At 42.9% G+C, this 11,005-nt stretch overlaps 1 protein-coding gene across 3 annotated transcripts; it reads right to left on the bottom strand.

Moving 5' to 3' along the window:
• Positions 1–573: 573 nt before the first annotated feature.
• ALG11 (ALG11 alpha-1,2-mannosyltransferase) lies at positions 574–5,852 on the bottom strand. 3 transcript variants are annotated; one of them, XM_027888156.1, is made up of 4 exons: positions 5,720–5,852; positions 4,574–4,807; positions 2,978–3,909; positions 574–966 (listed from the first exon to the last, which is right to left on the bottom strand). In XM_027888156.1, exons 1-4 carry the CDS (start codon positions 5,755–5,757, stop codon positions 695–697), a joined length of 1,476 nt encoding a protein of 491 aa, XP_027743957.1. In that variant the 5' UTR covers positions 5,758–5,852; the 3' UTR covers positions 574–694. The 3 variants fall into 3 exon arrangements, with proteins under 3 accessions (XP_027743957.1, XP_027743958.1, XP_027743959.1); XM_027888157.1 differs by having other exon boundaries at positions 4,574–4,768; positions 5,720–5,850; XM_027888158.1 differs by lacking the exon at positions 4,574–4,807.
• Positions 5,853–11,005: the final 5,153 nt, after the last annotated feature.

Below are 11,005 nucleotides of genomic sequence, written 5' to 3'. Positions count from 1 at the left end.
GTTTGCGTAGCTTTTAATAATGCCCTCTAATCTAGACCTTTCTATTCCCTAGGAACAGAAAACCTTTCAATCGAGTAGGGTTAGAAAAATACCATTAAGTTGTTATACCATGAAAGGACATGAGGAAATACCTAATAAAAGGATCACAGAAAAGTGCAATTATTACACTTATAAAAAGCATTCTACTACATGCTTATCCTAAAGGAATCACTGGAGGTAAAGATCTTCAGAACCGCAATTAAAATTCTATGTAACAGAATTTTGCCACACAACAGGGAAGATCAAATTGAAAATGTGCTACAGATTCTGGGGAAAAAAAATTACCGTATAGAAAGGGTGTAAAACAAAAGTGTGGGCTTCAAAAAGTGTAACTGTGGGTAGAGAGCCATAAAATGGGTGATGACTGAAAGTATTCAATAAATAAAAGAGCTTCCTGATAATAGTTCTTTTACCAAAGCAATATCATGATTTGTGAATCCAGAGGGTTTTGAAGTCCACCACACTGTGATGAAGTCAACATAGAAGCATTTCTTTCCCAGTACAAAAAAAAAAAACCCTGTTACATACAGCAGAAAGAAAAAAAAACTCTTTATTGAATAGGACAAAGGGATCATAGATCAGATATATTTACAGGTGCCACATAGTCAAATACAAAAAGTTAATTTTAGTCATATAAACTTTTATTTATATACATTTATTTAAATAATGGCTCCACGGATAACAGGAATGTGGATTCAAAATGCTGGTTTGAAAACCTGCGCACAGAGCGACGAGCGTTTTCTCTGATCTCCAATCTTTTTTCAGGAGACAAGGAGAGGATATAAGCCATCGTCTCGGCATAACTGTCCTCGTCGTCTGCTAGGAAGCCTGTAACGTGTCCTTCATAGGGTACCACAATGTCTAATTTGGGGCCTCCAGAGTTGTGAGCCAGGATAACTGTGCCAGCTGCCATGCATTCAACTACTCCTGTAAAAGATACAAAACACGATGATAGGAATGCGCACATCATGTACTTTGGCTCTCTATAAAATACTGGAAAGTTAAACAGCAGTAAAACTCACCCAGAACTGTAAGTTACTACAGACTGCCATTCTAGCTAAGTTGGAAAAATACAGTGAAAATGGTCTCATAAGAAACACAAATTTAAGTTTTTACAGATCTAAGGATTGAAACTATAGTTTCTCCTAAACACATAAAATTGGAATTAGAAATCAAATATAATTGGTTAAGTTGTGGTTATTATAATACATCTGATTTACCTGAGACAGATTCTACCACCATTATATATCTGGGGGGGAAAACCCTAAAAATTGAAATAAATGTAAAGATAAGCATCTTAGGTAGCTTTGTGACAGAACACTATGTAATTCTGTGACAGAACACTGCAACACTGGTTTTATGGTGTGGTGACAGCTGCAAAAAAAAATTAGAAGTTATAGCTGAATGTGACTTTATTTTTTCATTCACACTGAAGATTTTAAACATATTGAAAGATACTGAAAAAGAAGCCCACTGAGCACATTTCAATCAGATAATACTCAGAAGTTCAGTATTTTGCAGATTAACAAATCTTACAGCTTTTGACAACTCAGCAAGACATCAGTAAAAATTGCTATCACTACACCTGTACTTTTGATGGAAGACCTTTTAATGAAATGGGAATCAGTAAGCTTTTCTCAGCCAAAAGCAGTGGCATAGTAAGAGTACATAATGTCTATAACAACTTAATTATCCTTCATGGTTCCAGAACAGACATCAGAAATCACTTTAATTGCTGATTCTACTCAGTTCTGATTTGATTTCTGTAAGTTTCCACAGCTCAAGCATTGACCACTATAAATAATGCTTTTGGAACACGTTTTTTGCAGGCAAAAAGCCCTTGAGATGAAGGTGAAATAATGCTCAAATTCAAAATCACAGCGTGATTGTGTCACTTTTTTTATAAATTTAACCAAACAGTTTTATGGGAGGAAAAAATACGAGAACGTGTTATTTTGCTGTTGCTTCTGGGAAACACTTCAGTGTATATTTTTTATACCAAGTTTCTACAGACCATTAACTACTACTCCTGATACTTAAATTGTACCCTGATAGGCTGAAGACACTGCCTGCAGTTTAGTCACATTATAGCCAAGTATGGCATCCATCTGCTTGGTTGCTAACTTAGCCTCTTGTAGATTTATGCCAGATGGGCAATCTCTCAAGGTCAGGACTCAACTAATCCAAACAAACTGAGCCCCATACCTTAATTCTGTATGAGAGCACATTGCAAACCGGGACCCAGCTCCTCTTTGGCATTCTGCTGCATGCTGCACTGATTGATTTAAGGATTTGATTTATTTGCTTCAGCACAGGTGCACAGTGCAATGAGATGGCCCAGGGTACCTGGTGGCAACTACACGGGGCTCATTTATAACAGACAAGATCTGTGGGAGACTCACACCTTTGAAACAGCAGCTTGAGCTCCATGACATACACTGCACATTTCAAACAGTATTTTAGGCAGGTGAAATATGACCAAAATCTCTACACATGGACATCTACACATGAACTGTGTCTAAGCTCCTCCTGCAGTCTGTGGAGAACAACCTAAGCTGCTTAATCAGACGTACCTGCTGCCTTTTGAGGCTCTGGAAGGCCTCTGTGTGAGGCTGGTAAACCTAACACAAGAACCATGAGGAGACCCACGACCTTGCAGGGCGACAGCTGGAGGTCAGCAGGACATCCTGGGCAGCACACATGGGACTAGCTGTCTGTTTAGGTGACCAGGGGATGCCCAGGATTAACAGTCTACAACTACAGCACTTCAGCTTGCACTACAGTAGCACCTAGTGGCTAGACATCTGCATCGGTCCTGTAGGCTTTACTGCAGCTACAGTGGCTCCAATGGGGATGGGAGCTGGACACCTGCTTGGCATGCAGACCTCTATGCCTACACACTGAGGGACAAACGGCTGAACTGAGGAAAGGTACTGACCGATCCCGAAGTGCTCATTCCACATTGTATGCAGGCCGATGGTGGCCTCGGCCAGGTGTCTCTTGAGCTCCTCAAAGGGAATGTTTATCCTGAACACCACATCGTCACCAACTCCAAGCTCTTCGCAAAGACGTTTCAGGTTATTGACACGCTCTTCATCTTGCTGGTTACGGCAGCCTCCAATTAAGATCAGCTTCAACGACGGCTGCTGCCCCACTCGCTTCTCTTTCAGCAGCTTAGCGAAGGCTCTGATTTGCAAAGGGTGATCTTTCTCAGGCCTGAACTGGCTGACAGAAACAATGGAATATTCACTGGTGCTCTTTTCCACTTCCAGTGGAATATCCAGGAAAGTCTGGACATCGCACGGTGGATACACAACACTAGTGCATGCCCCAGCTCTCCAGAGGGAAAGGATGTGATTTAGTGTCCAAGAGGAATTAACCATTACCACATCACTGCAAGAACCAACCAACCCGTACATGAAAGCAAAGAAGCAGTAGTAGACAAGCTTAAATTTGCTGAAGAAAGGGCTGTTTGTAATGAAGGCTGCGTTGTTAAACCTGGTATCCTGATTCCTGACGACAGAAAGCATATCGGTGCTGATAGTGGGATAATGGACGTAGCATCCAACGCGACAACCTCCTAAATATTTAAAGAGGGGAAGTGTGAAGGCATAACCCATTGAGTCAATATAAATATCAGGAACACACTTTAGAAGAGCTTCCCAGCCAAGGAACACTGATCCCAAACTTTGTCCCAGCAAAGTGAAGTGAGGATAAAGAGAAGCTTCCACAAGGTAGCGTTTTTTTAGGAATACAAACTTCACAGGGTGAATTAATTTAATGTTGAATCTTCTGAAAGCACCTTCTACTATTTCTTCTCCAGTGGCATCTCTGTCACCAGTGTAAACAACACACGTTACATTTCCGTACCTGTAAGAAAGGAGAAAAAGAATTTCACACATTCTTCTGTTCAGAATTATTCCAGAAGAACGTGAGAACAAATGTCTGACATAGCTATGCAATTACTTTAATTAAATTATACTTTTCCTAATACTTCCATATTTTGTTCCTGATTTGCAGAAAACCATATGGCTGAAGACTTGGGGAATATTATTTTGGAGTAAAAGAAGCTCAGTATTATCCTACAGATCTAAGAACACCCTGCCCCATAGATGTCTGTTTATTGCATAGCAGGAGGAAAATGCAGGCAACTGTGCAAATCAGGGGATGTGCCAATGTTAAATCCACTTCAGATATTAACTTGTCTTCCCTCCTGCACCAAGAGGCAAGTATCAAGATTATCAGTTATCTACCGATGAGTTATGGCTATTCAAAGTTCCATACCAGAGGTGGAAAACTGAGGAGGAAGGAGGGGTTCTCTCAAGGAGATACAGAAAAAAGTGAGAGATGCCACAGCAGAAAAGATCAAAATCTGGGTAAAGGGATGAAGTGGAATGGTGCAACCACATGGAACTCAGATGTAAAATAAAATGTAGGACTGGTAGATAAATAATACCTACTTAAGTAAAATGCATAAGTAATACCATCAGAAGCTAAGAATGAAATATGATGTTTGATAAATGTATATGCTTACTTTTTCTGGAGCGTTCTTATAGCACACCACAAGACTCTCTCCCCTCCACCTCCCGCATTGCAATACGGGTGAAAAAAAGCCACCAGCAATGGCCGCTTCCCATCTCTTCCTGCTGAGTTTAACTGCTCTTTCCTTCGTTGTATCCAGAGCCGTATTCCCCACAGCAGCACCACCAAGCAGATGCACAAAATTCCACTTAGAAATAATGCAGGAATTAACAATGAGCACAGCAATCTGAAACAAGCCGGAAATTTTAAAATACATAACTGCTTTAAAGAAATACTATATATGAAGTTGAGCAAGAAGGTCTTACAGGGAGAGCTACAGGAGCTCAACAAATATTTGAGTTCTTCTAATGACAGAAATCATCAGTATCTGTGTATCATTTCATCAATCACAGAAATAAAACCACTACTCTACACAGTTTAGCTAAAGATCACTTTTTTCCCCTCCTGTTACCTTGCAATCATTTATTATTGTTTACTGTTTACATATACCTGTATCTATCTCCATGTGCTCTACATACTAAAAACTGAAGCTGCATGCCCCCAGCAATCGGGCAATGCACAACTACCGGCGTGATTTCCAAATAAATTTACTGTAAGAGTTTTATTCAGTCCAAGCTCCTGTACGGCCTGCCTTATTGTTGCTTCGGAGCCAATTTACTGGGGCCAGCCATTTCCCACTGCATCCCATTCCCCTGAGATGTGAAGAGCTATATCAGCTCTCCAGAAAAGCTCCGTGCAGTGTCTCTGAGTAAGAAACCCGGAGACACTGACAGGAGTACTCCCTTCGCTCTCCACAGCCTCTCGGCTCTCCTACCACACCGACGGGTTAGGAGAAACTCCTGTTTCTCACAGGAGTGTCTTAGGATAAAACAGCGTTTACTCGGCGCCAAAGAAATTGCCCAGGGCGACCCACGCGTCACGACTGACACGTCAGGAAACACTTCCACTCTCGGCAGGGAGCAGCGGAAAAGCACATTAACCCATGCGGGGCCGGCGGCACGGCGAGGAGCCGGGCGGCATCCATCCCGCCTCGCTCTGCCCGGGCGGGCTCGGGGGGATGCGGGAGCGGGGCTGGGAAGGGGCTGCCTCCTCCCTTCCCTCTCCGCTGCCAGGACGCGCCACCCCCGCGCCCCGGTACCTGATGAGCCCACACAGGCACAACCCTCCCGCCACCATCTTGGACGGCGCCGCGCCGCCTTCCCGACGGAAAGGGCGGCTCCCGGCCGGCAGGGGAGGGACCAGCCTGGCAGCGGCTCCCGGATGGCACCGCCCCCGGAGGGGCGGGAGCGGCCCCGTCCCTGCCTCCGCCGCCTTTTCCTTCTGTTCCTGCAGTTGTTCTGTCTTCTTCTCCGCCTCCACTTCCTTTTCCTACTGCTCCTTCTCCTCATCCCCACCGCCGCACCCCAGCGAGCGCAGAGCCCCGTACCCCCGTGAGAGAAGTGAGGTGCAGTAGGTTGTTGGGAGCGCTGCATAAACCACCTTCCCGGGAATGCCGGTAGAGGGTGGAAAGCAGCACAGCACTGACGCAGCTCAGTCAGACACAACACTTGCCGCTCAATGCAATACAATGACTTCCTTCAATTCTGCGGGGTGGATGGAAGGGAGAGGATGGTGAGGAGGCAGAGGCCTCCCGGGGACAGTTTTTTTGTTTTGTTTTGTTTTGTTTTGTTTTGTTTTGTTTTGTTTTGTTTTTCTGCAATCCACCACATCCAGGTTTTGCCCTTTCTTCAACCAGGAGAGGATGGTGCTCCATGTCCTGGCTTCCAGCCTAGCCTTAACCTCCTGATTATAAGTGAATCCCTCTTTACAGCAAGAGACCTCCTTGCGACCTTGTGCAAGTTATCGCTGTGAGGCCGAGGGCAGGATGTCCAGCACACCCTGTGCCTGGCACTGTCTCTAAAGGGATCCCATGAACACACTCACTGGGGAGTTTCCATTGGAAGATGTCCAGGTTGTCTCTGGCTAATATGTTTTGTCTCCTATTTTGTCGTGATTGGGGAATATATGCATGGACCAGAGGATTAGTGTAGTGATAAGACTGAACAGGGCTGTTTTTTTAAATGCTACTAATGATGTGTTAGTCTTCATCAAGGCTATGTATTTCTAAAAAGGCCTTCTTAGAACAATGTAAGGAACTCGTCCGGCTCCCAGATACTGGGAAGCGTTGAGTGAAACTAGCAGACTGTAGGTCAGGAGGAGCTTAGGCAGAACGGTCCAAAATATTTCTGATCTCCTGTCATATTGCTGAATGCTTTTTTCCCCCACCACATTCTCCATTTTAAAATCAAAAAATGCTTTATGTGGCAAATTTGATTCAGATAACTCATTCTCCAGTCTCTTGCAGAGTTGAGGTTGTCCAAAATTTGAGCAGATTTTAAACCCTGTTTCTTTGAACAACACTTTTACAGAACCTCTGATCTTTCAGCCTCTTTGAGGTCGGCATGATCTGTTTCATATCTTAGCCACCTGTGCATTTAGAGGTCTTGAAGGTCATAGGGATTTTTGTGAACATTATCCGGTGTCTTCCTAATCAGAAAAATGCTGGTTGGAAAGTTCTGAATCGTTAGTTTATGCAGCCATTGCTACAACCTGAAGCAGAGAGACAAAGTCTCTACTATAGTGGGAGAAGAGTTCAGCTTAGGTAGTGGTTATTTGGTTCTGACCTGCCTGGATTGAGTTTTCCACTTTGAGGGACTCACCTTGTGGGAGTGAAACTGGAAACATGTCAAACCCTCAAAGTTTTATTGGCTATTTTACTAGTGGTTTTATTTAAATATTTTGACTGTCCTAAATACCACTGACTGTAGATTTTACCAGAGCATCTCTACATTTATGTAAGCAGGTAAATTGGAAGAGTTCTTTTGGGAGGTCCAGTGAGCATGGCCTTACATTTCATTTCTGAACCAACAGCTCTCAGGAGGGTGCCACAGGCATTGTTTTCTCTCTCTTAATCTTTTTGCTCTTCCCTGACAGAGCAGTTCCCTGAAAAGCCTGTGGTGTGTTTACAGAAGTGATTTCTGTGGATCACATCTCTCAACTCAAGACACCTCAGCATTTGAAGATTATTGCCTGGGTTCAGAGAAGAGGCGAGTTTTTCCAGGGAACAAGAAGTCCAGTCTATTACAGATGATGAAATTTGTGTGTCTTCCCATGGACTTGAAAAGGAGCTCATGGTCACTCCCTTGGAAGGTATGAATCTCAAACTAAGTGTCTTTATGAAGCTGAAGGACCACAGGTTAGCAATGGTTTAATTAGGACAAGACTTAAGTAATAATGGTGAAGAGTTCCAGGAAGCAAGATGACTAATGAGGGAGCACCTGCCTATTTGGCTCTTGAATTTCACTTCCATGTTGTAGGGAGAAATCTACATGATGATGAGAGTATCAAGTAGTTTTCTCAGTTCTAATAATTTATAGTTGATAGAATCACAGAATGGCTGAGCTTGGGTGAAATTGATTGGATGGATGGATGGATGGATGGATGGATGGATGGATGGATGGATGGATGGATGCAGCCAGAGAGTTGTGGTCAGTGGCTCAATGTCTAGGTGCTGCACCTGGGTCCATGCAATCCCAAACATGAGTACAGACTGGGAGAAGAACTCTTTGAGAGCAGCCCTGCAGATTCTCAAGGGTTCTCATGCATGAAAAGCTGGACATGACCCAGCAATGAGCACTTGCAGCCCAGAAGGCTAATTGCATCCTAAGTGCATCAAAAACAGTGTGACCAGCAAGTCAAGGGAGGTGATTCTGCCCCTCAGCTCTGCTCTGAGACCCCACCTGGAGTGCTGCATCCAGCTCTGGAGTCCTCAGCACACTTGGAGCACATCCAGAAGAGGGCCACTAAGATGAGAGAGACCTAACTGCAGCCTTTGAGTTCTTTAAGCAGGCTTCCAAAAAAGATGGAGAGTGACTTTTTACACAGACAGATAGGACACGGGGCAACAGTTTAAAAGAGGAGAGATTTAGATTAGATGTTAGGAAAAATTCTTTACTGTGAAGATGATGAGGTACTGGAATAGGCTACCCAGAGAAGTTCTGGATTCCGCACCCCTGGAAGTGTTCAAGGCCTGGTTGAACAAAGCCCTGAGCAACCTGATCTAATGGGTGGCAGCCTTGACCAGTCAGAGGGGTTGTAACGAAATGATCTTTAATGTCCCTTTCAACCCAAACCTTTCTATGATTCTATGACCTCTGGAGGTCATTCTCCAGCCCTGCTGCCCAAACCGAGTCATCTAGAGCTGTTGCTCAGGACTGAGTCCAGTTTTGAATACCGGCAAGAATGGACACTGCACAGCCTCCCTGGATAACCTGTGCTTGGTCACCCTCACAGTGAAAAAGTGTTTCCTGATGTTCAGAGGGAACCTCCTGTGTTTCGGTTTGTGCCCATCGCCTTTGGTCCTGTCACTGGGCACCGCTGATAGATCTGGCTCCATCCTTCATGTATTTATACACATTGATGAGATCCCTCTTAGGCTTCTCTTCTCTAGGCTGAACAGTCCCAGCTCCCTCAGCCTTTCATTATAGAAGAGATGCTCCAGTCTCTTAATCATCTCAGTTTATTGTTTTTCTTAGTCCCTCTAGTGGTAATTAAAAGCAGATTTATTGTTTTTAACAGTTCTTTTGGTAACTTTTCATTAATCACAGGGTATTCAGCTCTGATGTTGCTGACAGACTTACAGACTGCAAGGCTTACCTTTAGTGTGCAAATGTCCAACACAGACTAATTGAGCCATCGCCACTTAATGACTTCCCCACCTTAATGCCCGTGTGGCAGGTGATACTGTGTGCATGCATTTAGGGTATTTGCAGTAACTTCAGCAAGAGCAGCACTGAGCTCTCTGTGCTGTTCCCACTCCGGCAGTGAGAACACTATTCAAAACCTTGTCTGTAGAAAATTCCATGAGGCTGACATGCCAACGAAATTAAACTAGTCTTGCCATGAAGTCAGCTTTGTTTTCTTCTTCCCAGAGATGTACCAAGCCTTTAATCTTTTGTTGCCTCTGTAAGCATTTTTGTCCTGTTTTAATTGCTTTCCTTATTAAGGTCCTTACTCTGAAAGAAAGCCCATGCAAACAGGCCTTCTGAAGTGAGTGGTATTCAGAATAAATAGCAGAATCCACTCACTTTGTGTTCTCCCCAAACCTATGAGACATTTGAGACAGTTTTAAAGAATATTTTTGTAGCTCTCATTCTTGCTGAGTACTCCACATATGAGTACCTAGTAAGACAAAACCACTGGCAAGTAATAATAGAAAGAAGCTGGATTAATATTGTCTAAGGATATTCATATGACAGTCATGTGGTCTTTTATATTTTCTTGTACAGTCAGTTACTTTCTTTCAGAAACATTCACTATGTAGCTCCAAGTCTCTTGTTCAGGGCTGCTGTCTTAGCTACCAAAATGCTTGGGACTGTTTTTAGCAGAAGGAATCTTAGGTCATTCATATACACAGTAAGTTTTTGATTTTTATACGTGTCTTGTGATAGTCTGCTAAATGTTACAGTACATTTATTCTTCATTGCATAGTAACAGAAGGCAGAAATAAAGTTACACCAGTTCTATGCTAAATATTTTTGAAGCAAAACCCAAGCATTGGAAATACATTGTGTCAATGATATATCTAGGGAAAAATGCTATGGGGTTGTGTTTACTGATATGCTGTAATAATAAAGTTGCTAAATACAAGCAATTCTAGTAAAAAATTTTTTTCACTCTCATGCTTAATTTTGAGTTTCATGTTTTTAGGGCATGGGTGCTTGCACCATGTATCTGTGAGCAGAAGCTGGCCTTATTTTTTACTTTTTTTTATTTTTGGCAGAAACAATGAAGAATTAAATAGCTTGGATTTATGCAGAATTTTTGCAGGAATGCCTATAAAGCATGTTTATTTGCATCATCAGGCAATTTAAGCAGATTGAACCCATAGCTTTTGATTAACAGAAGATAATTTTCACACAAATTGTTGCAGTTTGGCAAGGACCGTTTAGGAAAACAAATCAGTTCCACTGTTGGAGTTTAATCCTGTAGATCAGGCGAGTGTTTTAACCTTCCATGAACTCTTAATGTCTGCCATTTTTAGGGTGAGGGGAGGAAATGTTTTCAAGCAGCTTAGAGCACAGGCAGAAATGAGATGGCAAATGATGTACCCCTACTGGTAATATCACTGAGCTTGGAAAATAACATGTAGACTCACTTTAAATCTCGGCTTTTTTAGGTGGAATTTTGGAATTCTCAAGGAGCTGGTGATCATTTTTGGCTGTGATAGCAGATCCAAACCCTTCTTGCTTTTCATTCTTCCTTATGCAGATAGTAATATGTCTGGGGCCATCTGTACCTAATTATGTGCATGAAGGGGACCATGAAGGACCACCTCTTTCACAGTCGTACCTTAACACCCGTTTAAATCAAATATGAAACTACT

The sequence above is a fragment of the Empidonax traillii genome, unplaced genomic scaffold, assembly GCF_003031625.1.
Source record: "Empidonax traillii isolate 1590-97213 ecotype Southwest subspecies unplaced genomic scaffold, ASM303162v1 scaffold232:size1090087, whole genome shotgun sequence".
Lineage (NCBI taxonomy): Eukaryota > Metazoa > Chordata > Aves > Passeriformes > Tyrannidae > Empidonax > Empidonax traillii.
This window is presented reverse-complemented; position numbering and strand designations above follow the sequence as displayed.